Consider the following 17,603-nt stretch of genomic DNA (forward strand, 5'->3'; position numbering starts at 1 on the left):
ACGCGTCTATTCTATTACGACATTTACACACAGCATCTTCATTCCCGACGGCATATGTCCCTGTCTTTCATATTTCATATGTCTTTTTTTCCTACCCATCCCAAATTACATGTAACGTAGTACCGTCATTTTTAAAACGTCCTTTGCACCCGATCCGAAAAACCCTCCTATTCACCCGCCCTGTGTTGTATTATCCATCCCCATTTTCCCCAAATATCGTCATTTAACCCGCTCTTTTTATGAACTTACCTGCATTACATATACTTTATATTTATACCCACTCTCTTCTTCTACTTTTTCCTTACACACACACACACTCGAATCCCCTCGCAGCAACACACATCTTCCCATTATCCAACCTTCATCCTATATGTTTATTACAATGCCTCTCTCTCATGTTTTACCGAAAAAAATATAACATTCTCAACTCATTTCTTAATAATCTTACAACATCAACTGATGCAACGTTTCGGGGCTACAATAGTATTGTACTTGCTGTAGGTCTACAATATGAATAGGAAGAGTCCCTGTTATGTATGTATGCACTGTAAGCACGAATTCATTTTGAGATACTGTAATGTCCAGTTAGGTCATGTATTCTGGAAAAAGTGATATAATACGTGCGAAATTTGGGTTATTGGGCAATAAGGGATGCTCACCTGAGTGACAGAGTTGATGTCGACGTACGAGCTTCCACAGCGTATCGACTTTTTCTAGAGGTAAGCCAATATTCCTGGCGCTGCGGTGCTAATAGTTGCTGGCAAATAACTGCCCGATTCAACTGTGTGTGCATTGCACCAAACGCGTCTAAATTGGATCTTTTTGTGTGGTTAATGTAGCGTTCCAACTCGGGAAATTTTTGCATGTGCAATTTTTAAAAAGCAAAATTCTGGAGACTGTGAGCTGCCATTGATTCCCGGGACGCTTATCGTGGTCAAGGCAGTAGAATCCAGGTGACCGCCTGCATGGAACGTGTACAGCACAGCTCCTTAGAAAACACGTCCTTTGCCTCTCTGAGCTTTTGCCCACACAGACTCAAGGTATTACCACGCTTTTTGGAGAACGTCAACGACGAATGTCTCAAACATCATTGTTGTCACGCGTACGAGCCGATGCTCTTCTAGTCCTAGAGCACATATGTATACCAAGGTGCATAACCCATATCGTCTATATTGCCAGAACGATTACTACAGTGATCCACACTGGGAAGGACTGTTGACGTTCAATCGTCGGTCTGACGCAGTTCGCTTTCTGGTTTCAAAATACGTCGGCGAACTTATCACCTTTGAAATAATTACGATAGATTGTGTGCGTACTGACGTCTGCGAGGGTAAAGATGTTGTATTCTTCCCCCGTACACGTAGGAGATACAGTACAAAGAACTCACGCAAAGTCTGTATCGAGAAACAATGACAAGGGTGCATGTCCTTCTTCAGCTGTCATCCAGAGGACTTGCTCTCTGGTCTGCAGCAAATCGATCAGCAAAGCCTTTCTGTACACCACTGCTGTCATGATTAGCTTTCTTCGCTGCTGCTGTCATTTAAGCCCACTTCTATGTCATACTCAGGTGAGCTCTCGGTTATTGCAACAGTACAATAACTGGCTTCTCGTGATAGTTGTCTCCTTCGCTTCAGTATCGTTTCGCCATTCCTATAACCTTCTCGTGTATCATATCCCACGGGTCTTTTTTCACCATTACCGTGCCAACGTCTAGCTACTGCTTTGAAGTATATAAGTTAGTTTGTCAAAGATAAAGTGCTCGAAAATTCATAAAGACAAAAAAATCAACCTTCTGAGCATGATCTAGTAGACGAGTGAGGAAGGGATTTTTCGTATCCATTATTGACTTGTGCATGTTTCATGATAGTTTGTTGATGCAAAATGTTTAAAAGAACCTTTTATTTTTTTTTGGCAATTTTCAAAAATCATAGTCTGTTTCCACAAGCAGTGTTTCTTGTGGCATATTTCTACCAGCTGAATTTATGTCACCAAACCTTAAATAGGCGGCCAAGTACGTTTCTGCAGGCGGTGAGGTAAGTTAGACAACCAAGGCTCTCGTTTAGTGGAGCCACTCCCACTTTTCTCCACAAAGTTGTAAATAGTTCGTTGATCCCGCGGTTTTGCGTGACTGAAATGTCAGCCATTGTGCCCGGGCTAGTCGCGCGACCCGAATTTCCTGCGTGTGCGGCAGTGTTTACCAACATTTTTTCAAATCCTCTCTCTCTTTTTCTCTCTTGAAAAAACATAATGGCCTCTCAATTGCTTCGTACTTCTCTTCGTGCACTCAGCCGTCCCGCTTTCAAGGCTGCTGCTTATGCTGCTGCTCCTCGTGCTCCCATTACTGCCTCTCGATTGGCTCCCATGGTCGCTCGCCCTATCGCCACCCGTTTCTATAGCAGTGGCACTGGTAAGTAAACAACACATACTGTTGTCGCCAAAAACAAGACATGATCTGTTTAACCTTTTATTATCATAATTCCGATAATGCCTACTAACACTCTTGTCTATAAAATTTCCAAGTTGATGCCGATCTTGTACACAAGCTTGAAGAAGAACTTCAGTATGAAAAGGCTAATGAGGAATCAGACCAGCCCGAATTCGTCAAGGAGTTTTTGCAAGCCAACTCCTTCCAGGTATATATATATATATATATCTTCACACAAAATGAAAAGATTGAGCTCGGCTGGCTGTAGACTTACTTGAGAAAAATGTATCTGTTTTAGCTTGAGGACAAGCTTGGCCATGACGAAGTTTCTCTGACCCGCTCGTTTGGCAATGAAAAGTGAGTTGTTATTCAATATATAAGAGAGGATGAAAGGATGTGAGTACATGGTAAACTTATATAAGTGAATTGTAAGGATCCGTATTTTGTTCTCAATTGCCGACATCAACAACGGTGGCCCTGCCGATGAGTTTTTGGCTGAAGGTGAAGAAGCTGAGGATGATGTTGCTCCCTCCTTCCCCGTCCGTGCATCCATCACTGTTGAAAAGGTAATAACGCAATGCCATCATGATAGGGAGAGAGAGAAAGAGATAGAGAGAGAGAAATCTTTATTAATTCGCTAAACAAAATGAATGATATGTATATGCGTACAATAGGATGGTAAGGGTGCCGTGACCATTGACACAGTCGCCCAAGATGGCGATATGGCCATTGAAAGCGTCATGTTCTACAAGGAATCCAGACTGGCCAACGAGCAATCTGCTGAGGCTGACTGGCAACGTCGTGGCCTTTACATTGGTCCTCAGTTTGCTGAATTGGATGAAAACTTGCAGGGTTTGTTTGCCCGCTACTTGGAAGAACGCGGTGTCAATGCTGGTTTGGCCGCTTTCTTGCCTGACTACGTCGAGTACAAGGAACAAAAGGAATATGTCCACTGGCTCGATAGCATGAAGACCTTCATCTCTGCATAAAAGTTGAAACCTACAATATCTATATTTGTCATACATACACACATTGCATTTTAATCTAGACACAATAAGAATTCGATTCGCTTCGATCAAAGTAAAAAGGCTTTGAATCAGAGGAACATACTGTGAGGCAACCTTTTTTTATATGGAAATAATGGAATGGCTTTTGGAACCAAGACTACTATCAAAGCTATCACTGCTTTACATGCTTCCAACTCGTCGGATATCCTCCAGCCGAGATACAGAATATAACGTTTCACACGTTTCGCGATTTATTATATCATTCTGTGACTAGAAAGATATGAGGATGATGACTATAGACAACTACTATCACATTCTTTAAGATATAATATAGTATTGTACATATTGCTGTAAGCTCTTTGCTTCTAGTTTGGGATGAATGATATGTTCAGGTGAATTTCACCGTGGCTAAATAAGTCAAGTTTAGCTGGTAATTTAACCCAGTCATCAAATGTCTGGGCATGGTCATTCATGCGAACCTTCCGGTGATATTGAAATTGAACACTTCATTCCAGACAGGGTTGTTGCTGTTTTCGACTTCACTCGAGCGTGGCTTATAATTACCATCTAGTAGCGTATATCGTATTATTGCTTTCCTTAGTAACCCGTTCTTATTATCCGCATATACAGCAGCTTCTTGTACATGTGTCATACAACTTACACGTAGGGGTCGTTTTGGAGGATGAATGAACATGGTAAAAATACATGAGCATTTTCTTTCTCGTATCATTGCTGCTGGCTTTTGGTTTTACCGGGAGGAGCAGCAAGATACTTTTGCGCTTTCATATCTTGCCGAATAAATCTTCAATTTTCAATTCCTTAGCTTCACCTGCAGAGGTTTAAACATGTAGTACATGTTAAAAGGAAAATATTTACATCAAGCAGCAAGGACATACCAGCTATTATGGATAGATTTAGCGTCCATGAAAAAGAAAAATCAAGTAACTTACGAAGCTGAATAATAAGTAGACCAGCCGGGAAACCTATATTTTGCTGTTATTATATTTTAAGAATTAGAACTAGCGTTTCTCACACAAGCAACAAACACACACTTAATCCGCTTTCAACTGGGCCGATGTAGAGAGTTTTGGGGTTTCGACAAAATCGGTTTTGTCGAACCTTTATAAGGAAATACTGGTCACTTCATTTCCTGAAGCTGATCGTATTGTCGAACCACTTGACAAAACGAATTCTAAAAGCGGAACACGAATGCAAAGTAGATTCTTGTGTCGCTCCAATAAGAAAGCATATATTCAATTGACCAACCTGCCGATAAGTGGCATTGTCATTCAAAGTTTTCAGAGGGAAAAAATCAGTGGGGTCATCTTAGCATCCATTTATTACTGAGTTACTGAATAGTTCCCTCGAGAGTATGACACAAGCTACTTTTTTAAAATAAGATAGTTGTTCTGTATTTGGAAGGCATTTCGACAAAATCATTTTGTCGAAGCCCCAAAACTCTCTCGATCGCGCCCGGTTCCTTCTCCTTTTATCTATGCCGTGTGACTCTTAAATGTGAGAAAAGGCTTCGATTTCACATGCTGGACTAAGTCTAGAAGGTTGTGTAGATCATCCAGAAACATAGTATTTCTGTCCTTATTTTTTTGTTGCTATGAAAACTCTCGAATCGAAATTTTTGCTCCAAAATATAAGCAGTTATGTAGTGTTGTTTGCTGTCTCCTCCTCTCACGAACAATGATGATGAATGGATAGGACGCAACAAGGGCGGTGATGGGGTCGATTGGATACAACACGGCTCATTTCTCAAGTAGAGCTTATTGATAATAAAACATAGCATCAGAAGAAAAGGCTTCATTTAGTCAGAAGACATGCGATTTACATAACAGCGTAATAATTTCCAATAGCAGCTGTTGGCGATTGGGATAGGCAGAAGCGCACTAGTTCTAGAGGTTAGCCAGCAAAGTTGTATTAGTGTCTCTATGCAATTATTCTTTATGAGCATGTAGATGTACTACGCCAGCAGTAAACTTTGCCAATATATAGGGAATCAATGCTTTAAAGTGTATTATAGATGTTGTATTTATTACAAACAAAAAGTAAGGAAGACGTGATGTTTACATATAAGTACTACGCATTATTTATAGCAAGTGAGGTATGATGGTTTTTGTATGATACAAAAGTACTTTAATTATTGTTTAGTTAGGAGTAAATTCGACGCGGATATGGACTTCACCGTGGCTGGACAAACCAAGCTTAGCAGGCAACTTGACCCAGTCATCGAAAGCTTGGCCCTCAACGATATCGGCAATCTTAACCTTAGCCTCACCAATCTTGTCGTCGCTCATCAAATCCTTATCCATGACCTTCAAATAAAGCTTCTTGTCATGCGAACCTTCTTGGATGTTGAAGGTGAAGGTCTCATTCCACACGGGGTTGTTGCTGTTGGAGACTTCGCTTGAGCGCTGCTTGTAGTCGTCATCGAGCCACATCTCGCTATAATATTCATGGATGTGTTTGCTTTAGTTATGACTTTCTTTACCATTCATACAAATCCCAACTAATCAATTTTTCAACTTACACATAAGGATCGTTCTGGAAGAAAGACGAATGAAATTGATATGAGTATCTTCTGCTGTGCCACTTGTTGTTGCCCTCTCTTTTCCTCTCAATAGTTGCTCGCTTTGCTTACCTTGCCAAGGAAATCCTCGCTCTTCAATTCCTTTGCTTCGTCTATGGTTTTTCATATATAAGCAACACATATAAGCGCACGGTAAACAGCAATAGTAAAGTAGTAGCAATACTACTTTAGCGGAATGCCAAGCGTATGCGCAAATAAAATAGAGATTTTAAACTTACAGAGGTTGACAGTAAGAACACCAGCAGGGAAACCCATTTTTTGTTAATATGTAAAAGAAAAAAGTTATGATTTTCTTCATGCCACCCAGAAGCAACATCTTTTTATATGTTTTGAAGCGAGAGGCAAAACGGAAAGTGCGGATGAGTTGTACTTTCTCTACAATTATTTACATCATCATTGTACAACAATGCAACAGCAGCTGTAAACCGCTCTTCCATACTTGGTGCGCTTGTGACACTCGAAGCCGCAAAAAAAAAACTGTATGGGAAACGGCCGATTGTGCTCGATATTATGCTGAGCATTGCATTGCTCTGTACCCATTTTATCGGCCTTTGAGCCGAATTTAGTAAAGCATTTTCCTTTATTGCCCCCTTTGACAACGTTATCAAAGACAATAGATGATGCTGTCATTGTGAAAATAAACTGACAGAAAAAGACCAGCAGTATGTGATCACGTATCTTGGCTTTTCATATGGCTAAAGTTGGTTGAGATAAATAGCGTCGGTAGAGTCAAGTTAAACAAAGAGGATGTGACCAGGGTGTAGTTGGGAAAAGTAGTGATGGACTGATGGCTGGTGAAATGCAGCTATGATAATCAATTATTGCATTAATTAAGACCCTTCCAGCGATCCCTTTTAACCGGAATTCACCATGCGTGGCCAAATTAGAGCTGTCATTGTATGTATATTTCCAAACGACTGACAGCAAGTTTATAATCCGCGCGAAATAGTGTCCTATCTTACTTTTGCGGTGAGCAGATTAAGATGCACACTGTTATTTTTCGTACTCCATTACTGCTATCATACTTCACACATACCCTATCTATCATCAGTGCATAACAGCTAATCTCATTTATCCTAGTCAACGCAAACAGTCCACCGATTCAAAAGAACTTTCATATTTTTCACCTCTAGTTGAATAAGTGGGCAATAAAGCAAAATACAGACCAACATGATCTACATCCAAATACTAAAACAGGTAATTATGCGAATGATATGGAAACTGTCCATCGTCAGGCTAACTGTATCTGGAATTGAAAAAAGCCCCTAACGACAAAGCGCAAATGTAACTGTTTTTGGACTAGCCGCTACTGTGCCACACTATTAGGTTCCTTTCATAGTTCACTATGTCATATTGAGTTTGCCCATTCTCGCACTTCTTGTAGGTATAATATGACTTTTACATAAATAACATCAAGGCATGAGCCAGATATGCGCGCACAATCAGACATTACGATATTCAAGAGATTGGGATTTTAAACTTGGGTGTCAAAATTTTTCAGAGAAACGACTTCCTTAAGGCCCAATGAAAGCAACCTCTGATTGAAGTCAGGATGCCTGTCATTTATACCACTATCATATAAAAAGTGGGCAGTAAACAAGGTTCATTGTGTATTGACGAAGGAAAAAAATGATTCATGTAGGGAAGACACGCCAATATTCTTCATTTCCCTATGCAGAATATGCATGTAACTCATGATGGTCCACCGTCTGTGTGTTTGGACCGTATCTATCAGTAACGCTTTTTGCAAGCAGTAGCTCTTCGGAGTAGATATATGCGCTACTAATCTCGACAACGTTAGTATGGAAGCTTTCTCTTTTTTTTTTTCGGGGATATCTGATATAGGCGACTTTCTGCATCGATGGCCTCTTGGTGTTATAATTTCCAATACGAAGCATTATATGGAGTCAAGTGTTTATGCATGGGATAAACGGATGCGCACAGCTGCAATCTGTCAACAGGTGTGTAACAGACTCTGTATGGTGCTACTATCGGCCCGTCGTACACATCCATCTCACCGGTCTGAAAATCACCCCAATAAATTGTGAAAGCAGAGTTTATCAGCAAAAAGAATGAAGGATAACATGGTATGCATTTATTATACACTAGTAAGAGATATGGGATATGATGTTTTGTATGGCAAATGACGAGGTATGAGTTTCTTTTTTTTTTTTAGTTGGGGGCGAAGGTAATCTTCAAGTGAACTTGACCATGGCTGGTTAAACCAAGCTTGGCGGGCAATTCGACCCAATCGTTAAAAACCTGGCCGTCTTCAACCACTTCTCTGAGATCGACCTTGGCATCACCAATCTTATCGTCGCTTAGTAAATCCTTGTCAAGGACCTTCAAGTGGAGCTTCTTGTCATGGGAACCTTCTTCAATCTTGAAGTCAAAGGTCTGGTTCCAGACCGGGTTATCGCTACCCGAGACTTCAGTAGAGCGCTGCTTATAATCATCATCCAGCCACAACTCACTGTACACGTTTCCTCATTAGAATCTCTTGCACTAGACAACTGACACACTCCACATTCAATACAAAATCCAACTTACACATAGGGATCGTTCTAAAAGAGAAAGAAACAATAATAGTGGCATCAGTATTGTTTTTGTTACACTTGTTGCTGTATCCATCCAACTATTGTGCCACCAATTCGAACAACTTACCTGACCGAACAAATCTTCGCCCTTCAGCTCCTTGGCTTCGTCTGTAGTAGAATTTCAGGCAGCACGTAACATGCGTTAAGTATGTGCAGATAAAGCTATAGACATTTGTCGAACGCGTAAAAAAGCAACACAGAAAACTTACAGAGCTCAACAGTAAGAATACCAGCAGGGAAACCCATTTTTAATGTTGCCAAATATAAAGAGTTGAAAAAAAGAGGTAATGTCTCACCCTTCAACTAACACGCTCCTTTATATAAGGGAGAGGCAAAACGGAAAGTGGTGTTATAAGGGTGAGCTGCATTTTTACTGCGATTTTCGTCATTGTGCGACAATGCAGCAAGGAATAGCATCTGTTTTGTCTTTTTTTAGCACCTCGTACTACTCCAATTAGCAAAAAGCGGCTTCATCATTATATATTCCTCTGGAAAGGGCTAGAATCATCGCTGAGCACGCATTCTCTTCCTATCTTTACTAATACTTGACATAAGAGATTAAAATTGCTTGAAATACTCAAATATTCTGTACAGCGGCCTTTACGCTCCATATGGTAATGGATTCTTAGTCCCTCTGAGAAACTAGGGGCACTCCTTTTTTTTGCGATTGAAAACACTTTTATCCACGAGCAATAAGTCCAAGACCCTGATTTCAGCTCGGCTAGACTCGAAATAGTCAAGACAGAGTGTAAGCAATCAGCTTAAACTGTTTCTATGTAGCAATGAGAGCCACAGTATGGAAAACCTCTTTCTGGAGATCAGAGGTGCATCCATCTAAAAAGGTTACTTTAAGCATCCTTTACCCGCCGTGAAGGCGCGAAATGAACATAGAACAACCTTCTTTTCTTGTTCCTCTTATTGGTACCCTCCTCAAACTAAGGTACATATATATCTAGTATAAACACATCATATATATTGTTTCTCACTTTGCATATGTCGCTCTTGTATTGTTAGCCGAAGCATGATCAACAAAAACATTGAGTAACTGTGCATACAGTAATATGCAGTATCTGTAGCGGCGCCTGTGTCTGGGATTTGAAAGTTACCCACACCGGCGAAGTGCATAACCGTTCTTTTACTGTAGCGACGTTAACTTCATGTGCGCTACACTCATCTTGCGGCTTGAGAACAAATGTAAATAGGGGGACACGAGCCACGAGGACACAAGGTTTAGCAGTACCAAGCGGCAGGAACAAAAAATACCAAGTAAAGGATGACACAAGGAATAAGACAATCTTTTTCGGAACACTCGGCCGGACTTCGCATTGTTGTTGTACACTATAATGGCTTATAAAATTAGGTGATGGATGACACGTGTTGCCCAGGGTTGCAGCGTGTTCGGCTGGCAACAATAGTCCCAAGTCCCACAATGAGTCTCGTCAGTGCTCTATGAGGAGCCTTCGTGGCCTTTCTGGAAGGGTGCCGTGCCGACATTACATAGTTCGGCCTCTCTATTGCTTGAGTTTGGCGAGTGCAAAGAAAGGAAGAAAAGAAACACCCTTTGTGCCTGGAAGGATGAGCACACCATATATTACTATAGATATCGTCGCGTTTTCAGTTTTCTACTTATAGATAGCAAAGACTAGTATGTAATTTATAAATCGGGTCGATCTTTTTGTGATGTCACTCAAAGAAGGCATGTTAAAACCAGTCAGGCAATAGTTCTTTAGTAAACTAAATGATGTTGCTCGCTATTACGTTTTTATGTACATACGTGCTCCATCACTCGTCTAACATCATCATTTCAAAAACTGTACTCGAATCAGGTACTTTACAGGTTACTGTATATGATACATACAAACAAAAAACAAATGGAGGTGGAGGAGAGAAAAATAATGTTTAATAAATCTACAACACACTGGTTTGGGGTGTATGGTATGGTTGCTTTGCATAAAACTTGGGTATTGTTTTTTTCCTTTACTCGCTGGGCTCAAAGCTGATGCTCACGAGGACTTCGCCGTTGCTGGACAAACCGAGCAAGGCAGGCAAGCTGACCCAGTCTTCAAAGACTTGACCTTCTTCAATAACTTCCTCGATATTGATCTTGCAATCACCGATCTTATCGTCGCTGAACAAATCCTTATCCATGATTTTCAAGTGAAGCTTCTTGTCGGAGTCACCTTCGGCAATGTTGAAGGTGAAGGTCTCATTCCACACGGGGTTGTTGCTGTTGGAGACTTCGCTCGAGCGCTGCTTGTAATCGTCATCGAGCCACAACTCGCTATAGTGTTCAAGAAAGCATTTGTTTTAGTCACTTTCCCGAAAGTTTTTACACTGATCCCCCGGACTTATCGATAACCCTAACTTACACATAAGGATCGTTCTACAAGAAGAACAGATGGAAGTGTATGAGTATCTTTTGCTGCGTCACTTATTACTACCCACTCCTCTCCTCTCCTTCCAAAGACGTTTGATTGTTTTTGCTTACCTTGCCAAACCAATCCTCGCTACTTAAATCCTTAGCTTCACCTAGAGTTTCAGATAACACGGAACATGACGATGTTAATAGATGAGCAGAAATTTCAAATCGAGTAGAGCTATTTATTTTGAAAGCGCTTCTAAAAAGAAAACGAAAAACTTACGGAGTTCGACAGTAAGAGTACCAGCAGGGAATCCCATATTTTATAGTTGCTTGAAAAATAAAGTGAAACAGAGGTGTACTTTTGAAAGAAATTGCTCGTCGAAGCAATGTCATCCTTTTATATTTCGAAGAAGAGGCAAAACGGGAAGGAAAGGTAAGTCGCATTTTTTAACGTTTTACATCATTGTACAACAATGCACGCAGCAAACGCATTCTTCCGAGCGACTCGCGTTCGGATTTGTGGCACTCCAAGTCGCCAAAAGGTAAAAGTGCCAAACAACGGCTTCGTTTTGCCGATATGCTATATAATGCTGAGACGGACTGCAATTATAATACTGAGCTTTCTCATTTCTTGGCACGGAGTGTGTATGATACTCTTTTTTAGCAACAAAATAAGCATTTAATCTTTACGTCGGCTTATTACTTTACTTCAGATAGTCGAAGCGGACCGTTGACATTGCTTTTGTCAATAACGAACACTGATAGTGAGCAGTCATAATAAACAATAAGATAAACATGAGCTTCCACATACTGTACGCAACTTAATCATGCTTATTGCCCTTGTTGTAGCTCAAAAAAATCAAAAAGAATGGCGCATTTCAGTGACGGAATAGTAATTTAGACCTTGTCTGTACAGTATTAGCCCCTTTTAACCGAAAGGCATGTTTTAAGGAGGTTACAGATATCATCGCAGAGTATTTAGAAACTGGGTCTGTATGGTCTGGTTACAGTTATACGCATCTGTAACAAGCTGGAAAATGCCTATTATCCGCTCGGAATAGGTCCTGCTGTTGCTGTTAGTGCCTTCGCTCTTCTCTGCTTTATTAACGTTATTAAATAGCGAATGACGAGAAGGTCGATTTAAAGTGTTATGCGGAAAAGTAGAAGAACATACAAAAGCCAAAGATCATTTTCGTTAATTTTAGCTAATTCACGGGATACCGTATTGTCTTTTTGATATTTTGCATCAAAATCGCACATAGTAGCACAGCACATATACTTTTGTGGTGCATTGATAAAACGTTTTGTACAATAGCCACGACCTGTAATATATGTACTCCAAGTTTTATTTCTTCTAAAACAAACAGTAACGAAGTGCTGATTAAGTGATATATACTTTATAGGGCAACAGTTCAGCGTTATGAGAAGAGAAAAGCAATAATTGAGATAGCACATACATACATATTAGCAAGAATTACATAACTCTTATCGTCGTCCAAGAGCTAAGCCTGTTACCATTCTATTTTGACTTTCGGTTGGTCGTCGTTTCACGTTATGTTGGCTAATTATAAAGTGAACTATTGCAACGGTAGAACAGCTAACATATGGCTTTGTTCACTGGATTTTTGGGGTGGGCAATGTCCAAACATTTGGCAGCTTTTAGACAATTCTTATGTGATCAAGAATGACTTGATATCCGTTCTTCAGTGTAACGTATCTGAGCTGACATGACGTCTTATATATGTTCGTGAAGCATGTAAACACATACTTCTTAATCTAGCTATGTTATATTTATCAATTTCTTAAAGCGGAAACAAACATCTGTTGATGCTTAACCGGTTTTTATACAGGATTATTCCATAGAGTACTAAGTGGCTTGCGCGTATATGCTTCATGAATACATAGCGCACTAGAAAACATATGTAACTTCCCAGCTTTTAACGTCTAATCGGATCTCCTGCTTTTCGTCGCCTTGGCTGAATCTTGTTTCACAAAGTGGTAGGGTCATTTTGTTTTCTTCAACAGATTCATGTTGCCACGCATTCGCAGTTAGTTAATGTGTGGTTATTTAAAGATAGAAACAACACGATTGGTAATATTGTTGATGGTTGAAGAGCTGAAGCGGCATTTATTCCAAAATGGATAATAAACCATTATTGTCCTGAGAACGACATACTAATTTCTAACATGACACACATATAACGTTTAGCATACCAACAGAAACTTGTAAAAAAGCATAGTATATTGCATATACCTACTAGTCGAATAAGTAAAGCGGCTCGCAAAGCTATGTATTCCACTAGCTATTATATCTTAGCTCCAACGGCAAAATATATTGCTTTATGTTTTTATTACAAGAGCAATCGGACCATTTGCTCTACTAAGGTATACAGGAGGATTCACTCTTTAAATTGAACAATAAGATTTTGCCGTATCAACGCAATTGTTGACATGTTGTTTAATGGATTAGATCTGCTATTTTATTTCATATCTTTAGCGTTGCTCCACATAAATAGCAGGTATACATGAAGAAGCTGATGTAAGCAGGCAAGATGTTGTAGTGACCACCGTCGAGAAGAAGTAGGGTGGTTGTGTGTCGCGCAAATAATGAATAGCGAGAGTAGTTAGGAGCGTTAGTGGCTAGCTGATGATGGGGTCACTAATGGGGAAACAGGATACCTCAATGAGATTATATAGACATACGATTATAATCGTTGTTTTAAGCAGCACTTTGCCATGTCTGTAACGCAGAAATTCTTTTGCCCGTCTGGTAAACAGACAAGCATGCGTTTTTTTACTTGACGAATGCAGTGTTGACATATTTTTACTTCTACTTCTTTCTTCGCGAGAAAACAGTTAATAAGAAAAGGTCTATAAAACAAGGTAATGCCAGAATCTCGCTAACTGGGGAGGCGCGGCAGTTTAACACGATTACTCATAAGTTCCAAGTGGACATGGAGGATGGTAACACTGTCTGGGAAGCTGTACCTGATACTTCAGGTACTACCGAGTGTTACAAAGAAATGGGCATTTTATTTCACACCATGTTCTTTCGTGAGCGTTAGGACGTATCGTCACAGTGCCATCTACATATGTATATGAGTTAAAAGGCTGTCAGTGTGCTATTCTCCTTCCCATATTATGCAGCATTAGCACTCTTACACTTACTGTAATGCAACACCCTTACTCTTATTGTCATGGTCAATCCACCAACGTATACGACCCACTTTGTGCAGTTTCCAAGTATGACTATACTCTGCAATTACGATATTCCAGGATGTACATGTTTTTAAAGATCTGGCACTACCATATAGCACTATATGAAGACGAAACAATGACCCGATCAATCTTTTGCTAACTGTTGTCAAATAACAACAATATCTCGCGAGTGAGCACGTTAACTTGGAAACAAAGAGCATATGAGGATTTTCTGGAATAGCTTATACAATTATCCGGACCGGGATGCTTTGGATAAGCTTACTGATAAGGTTGGCACGGATGCCAGAAAACGCGTGTGAAAAAAAAAGATGATATTCATAAAAGTAACCATTGGTGAAGACACACAAGTAGAAAGAGAAGTGACGTTACCGGAAAGGAGAAGTGTGGTTGGATTATTAACACTGAAAAATATAGCAGCCGAGGTTTTTGCTCTTGTTCACTGAGCCGGGTTGTCTTTTGTCTTGTATTTTAAAAAGATCTAAAAGATGGTGGAGGGGACAGTCAACCAGTTTGAGCTACTGCAAGGCCTGATGGAATTTACACTCGAGTCAATTATTTAAGCTTTCTTCAGCCATCAGAATGCTGTTTTTGGGCAGAACTTGTCGTTTAATGTAAGGGAGTGAAATAATCCTTTTTTTCTCTTTTTGGCGGCCCTTTAGGTGACGCTTACGTAACCGATAAACATACATTTTTTTGTATTAATCGCTAAGATTGTATGAGAGTCCAGGAGTCGTCAGTTAGACTTGTTGTTGACTTTGGCAAACTCGTATCATCCTGATTATCAGTCATAGCAAGGAATTAAAAGGGTTGGGTACTGCTTTTGCATGTTTTTTCCTTCGGCATAAAGAAACCGAATTCATGTCAGCACGCTTTTGGTCAAGAGGGCTGCACCTGTAGAAACTCCGGGCTGTATGTCAGTGCAGCACGGCTATAAAGGTTGAGCATGGGAAATTTTTTCCACGCACATAAATCTTCCTTTTTTCTTTCACACGGCATGACTTCCTCTACAGTTGCTAAAGGACGAGTCCAGTCCATTGCCAACCATCTAGCGTCTAAAGATACCCCCGACCATGAAAAATGTAAACCTCACTGAAATAAACAATATAATATCCGTGGTCATCAGTATTGGTAGCAGCACTTGCTATCTCCCTAATGGGAATGAAACGTAGTGCATACTCATAATTTGACTCTTGGTTTCACTATAATAAAGATCGTGTTCACCGCAAGCCTGGTCAGGTACCCTATCACACTCCACTTGATCCGATTCACTTTCTATTGCGAAGTGCCATGGTGTACCGCAACAAGACCGCTGTCATCCACGGAGACCGTTCTTTTGATTACGAGACGCTTGCAGATCGAGCTCTACGTCTAGCCAACCTCCTAATCCACGGCTTTGACGTGCATCCAGGAGACCGTGTAGCTATCCTCTGCCAAAATATACCGGCCTTTCTCGAAGCTAAATACGCCGTTCCTGCTGCAGGCGCTGTGATGGTGCCTCTCAATACGCGTCTGGCTGGTCCGGAAATCGAGTATGTGGTCAAGCACTCGGGTGCTTCTGTGCTGCTAGTACAAGATGACTTGCTTCCCCGTGTCTCTGCTGGCGTCAAGGAGGCAGTTAAGATGATTCACGTTGCAGACTATCAGAACCATGGTGACCCGCCCTGTCAATACGAACAACTCTTGCAAAATACAAAGACGGTGTTGGGATGGAACGACCTGCCTCTTACGACAGACGAAAATGCACTTATTTCGATCAATTATACGTCGGGATCGACTGGCAAGCCCAAAGGGGTAATGGCGTCGTTCCGCGGATGCTACATGATGGCTGTGGGGATGTGTGTGCAGGCACACCTTACACCTGAAACGGTTTATCTGTGGACCCTTCCGATGTTTCATTGCAATGGATGGAATTTCCCTTGGGCGCTTGTTGCCGTTGGAGGTAAGTTCAACTTTTTGAATCTTAAGGCTTCCGTGATATAAGGGCTGTCACTGACCACTAGGAAATAGCAACGCAGGTCATGCTTAACAAGCTTGATTATACCTATATTTGGAAACTCATCAAGGAGCTCGGTATCACGCACTATTGCGGTGCACCTACTGTGCAGAATGAGATCTGCCATCACAAGGACGCCGTCCGTCCCAACCACACAGTCTTAGCCTTTAGTGGCGGTGCACCATTGGCACCTAAGATCATCCGTGGCCTTGGTGACCTTAACATATACCTCACACAAGTTTATGGATTAACAGGCATGTCTCTTCTTCTTTCACGTTTTATACTAGATGACTGAAAAAGCATATGAAACTGCCCAAGCTGATGGATTATGCATATCATCTTTTTTTAGAAACATACGGTCCCTGTGTCCTCACATACGATAAAGGATCCCTTACTCAATATCCTGAGGACCAGCATTTGCGACTCGTTGCACGACAGGGTTACAATATCATCACGCAGGACGAGGTCCGCGTACTGGATCAGCAGACTGCCAAGGACGTTGTAGCAGACGGCATGCAAATAGGGGAAATTTGCTTAGTCGGAAACGTCACCATGTTAGGATACTATAACGATCCGGAGGAAACTAAGAGATGCTTTAGGGAAGGCGTTTTCTGGTCTGGCGATCTGGCCGTGCGACATCCCGATGGCGTGATTGAGATTGTGGATCGATCCAAGGACGTGATTGTGTCTGGTGGTGAAAATATCAGCTCTATTGAAGTGGAGAATACAATTGTGGCAATGGAAGAAGTATTTGAATGGTTCGTGTGAACTTCAGTGTGGAGGACATAGTGTCTATGTGATACCCTCGATTGCTGATACCGTGATGTGCTTTTGTTAGTGCCATTATCGCCGGACCTGACGAGAAGTGGGGCGAACGACCGTTTGCGTACGTGATTGTAAGGGAGGGTCGCACTATTACAGCTGAAGCTATAATCGCTCATTGTCGAAAGAACTTGGCCGGCTACAAGTGTCCAGCGAAAGTGACTTTCGTTGATAGCATTCCAAAGACGAGGTGAGCAACCTGTTCAACCGTTCCTTACATTAATTTATACTGTGAGCAACGATGATAACGCTGACCACATTTCCTCTTACATAAATAGTACCGGTAGGAATTGAATTTCTTCTATCCTCATGATTACTTTAGGTATGGTCAGTAGCTTAGAACTAACACACATGTCTGTCATCTATAGGTAAAACACAAAAGTTCAAAATGCGCGAGGAACTTTGGAAATCGTATGAAAAGCGAGTAAACTAGAGAGGAACTAGACTTTCGTCCACTAATTAAGAGATGTATGGTAGAGTTATATTATATAAATAGATATGCGAGATAATAAACATCGGTAAACAGTGGGCTGTGGCTGTTGGTCTCGTCACTCTGTATTACTGTAGATCATGCATTCT

The 17,603-nt window shown here is 41.0% G+C and overlaps 5 protein-coding genes across 5 annotated transcripts; 2 read left to right on the forward strand and 3 right to left on the reverse strand.

Annotated features, from left to right (window-relative positions):
- Positions 1-2,167: 2,167 nt before the first annotated feature.
- Positions 2,168-3,649, forward strand: BDB00DRAFT_9427 (mitochondrial glycoprotein). The gene is made up of 5 exons (XM_053129410.1): positions 2,168-2,407; positions 2,521-2,633; positions 2,724-2,782; positions 2,859-2,991; positions 3,100-3,649. Exons 1-5 carry the CDS (start codon positions 2,248-2,250, stop codon positions 3,412-3,414), a joined length of 780 nt encoding a protein of 259 aa, XP_052985882.1. The 5' UTR covers positions 2,168-2,247; the 3' UTR covers positions 3,415-3,649.
- Positions 3,650-5,440: 1,791 nt separating this feature from the next.
- On the reverse strand, positions 5,441-6,426 carry BDB00DRAFT_948630 (C2 domain-containing protein). Its single transcript, XM_053129551.1, has 4 exons — positions 6,250-6,426; positions 6,083-6,123; positions 5,972-5,985; positions 5,441-5,886 (listed from the first exon to the last, which is right to left on the reverse strand). Exons 1-4 carry the CDS (start codon positions 6,284-6,286, stop codon positions 5,589-5,591), a joined length of 390 nt encoding a protein of 129 aa, XP_052985883.1. The 5' UTR covers positions 6,287-6,426; the 3' UTR covers positions 5,441-5,588.
- A 1,777-nt stretch (positions 6,427-8,203) lies between these two features.
- On the reverse strand, positions 8,204-8,874 carry BDB00DRAFT_866483 (C2 domain-containing protein; the record flags this gene model as incomplete). The annotated part of the gene is made up of 4 exons (XM_053126231.1): positions 8,204-8,504; positions 8,582-8,595; positions 8,696-8,736; positions 8,838-8,874. 4 exons carry the CDS (start codon positions 8,872-8,874, stop codon positions 8,204-8,206), a joined length of 393 nt encoding a protein of 130 aa, XP_052985884.1.
- Positions 8,875-10,299: 1,425 nt separating this feature from the next.
- Positions 10,300-11,417, reverse strand: BDB00DRAFT_794834 (C2 domain-containing protein). Its single transcript, XM_053121336.1, has 4 exons — positions 11,271-11,417; positions 11,117-11,157; positions 10,998-11,011; positions 10,300-10,909 (listed from the first exon to the last, which is right to left on the reverse strand). The coding sequence occupies exons 1-4, from the start codon at positions 11,305-11,307 to the stop codon at positions 10,606-10,608; spliced, it is 396 nt and encodes a 131-aa protein (XP_052985885.1). The 5' UTR covers positions 11,308-11,417; the 3' UTR covers positions 10,300-10,605.
- Positions 11,418-15,184: 3,767 nt separating this feature from the next.
- On the forward strand, positions 15,185-17,599 carry BDB00DRAFT_794835 (uncharacterized protein). The gene is made up of 6 exons (XM_053121337.1): positions 15,185-15,288; positions 15,420-16,148; positions 16,217-16,456; positions 16,552-16,960; positions 17,041-17,221; positions 17,293-17,599. The coding sequence occupies exons 1-5, from the start codon at positions 15,204-15,206 to the stop codon at positions 17,216-17,218; spliced, it is 1,641 nt and encodes a 546-aa protein (XP_052985886.1). The 5' UTR covers positions 15,185-15,203; the 3' UTR covers positions 17,219-17,221; positions 17,293-17,599.
- The last annotated feature ends 4 nt before the right edge of the window (positions 17,600-17,603 follow it).

The sequence above is a fragment of the Zychaea mexicana genome (genome assembly GCF_025766255.1).
Source record: "Zychaea mexicana strain RSA 1403 chromosome Unknown BDB00scaffold_1, whole genome shotgun sequence".
Classification (NCBI taxonomy): domain Eukaryota; kingdom Fungi; phylum Mucoromycota; class Mucoromycetes; order Mucorales; family Lichtheimiaceae; genus Zychaea; species Zychaea mexicana.

Bases quoted from the DNA above. Each gene is read 5' to 3' on its own strand.
- BDB00DRAFT_9427 (XM_053129410.1), top strand. From the start codon at position 2,248: ATGGCCTCTCAATTGCTTCGTACTTCTCTTCGTGCACTCAGCCGTCCC. The intron at 2,634-2,723 runs GTATATATATAT...TATCTGTTTTAG, and splicing joins TGCAAGCCAACTCCTTCCAG to CTTGAGGACAAGCTTGGCCA. The intron at 2,783-2,858 runs GTGAGTTGTTAT...GTGAATTGTAAG, and splicing joins CGCTCGTTTGGCAATGAAAA to GATCCGTATTTTGTTCTCAA.
- BDB00DRAFT_794835 (XM_053121337.1), top strand. From the start codon at position 15,204: ATGACTTCCTCTACAGTTGCTAAAGGACGAGTCCAGTCCATTGCCAAC. The intron at 15,289-15,419 runs GTAAACCTCACT...ACTATAATAAAG, and splicing joins TACCCCCGACCATGAAAAAT to ATCGTGTTCACCGCAAGCCT. The intron at 16,457-16,551 runs GCATGTCTCTTC...ATCTTTTTTTAG, and splicing joins ACAAGTTTATGGATTAACAG to AAACATACGGTCCCTGTGTC.
- BDB00DRAFT_794834 (XM_053121336.1), bottom strand. From the start codon at position 11,307: ATGGGATTCCCTGCTGGTACTCTTACTGTCGAACTCC. The intron at 11,158-11,270 runs GTAAGTTTTTCG...CTGAAACTCTAG, and splicing joins TACTCTTACTGTCGAACTCC to GTGAAGCTAAGGATTTAAGT.
- BDB00DRAFT_948630 (XM_053129551.1), bottom strand. From the start codon at position 6,286: ATGGGTTTCCCTGCTGGTGTTCTTACTGTCAACCTCT. The intron at 6,124-6,249 runs GTAAGTTTAAAA...GAAAAACCATAG, and splicing joins TGTTCTTACTGTCAACCTCT to ACGAAGCAAAGGAATTGAAG.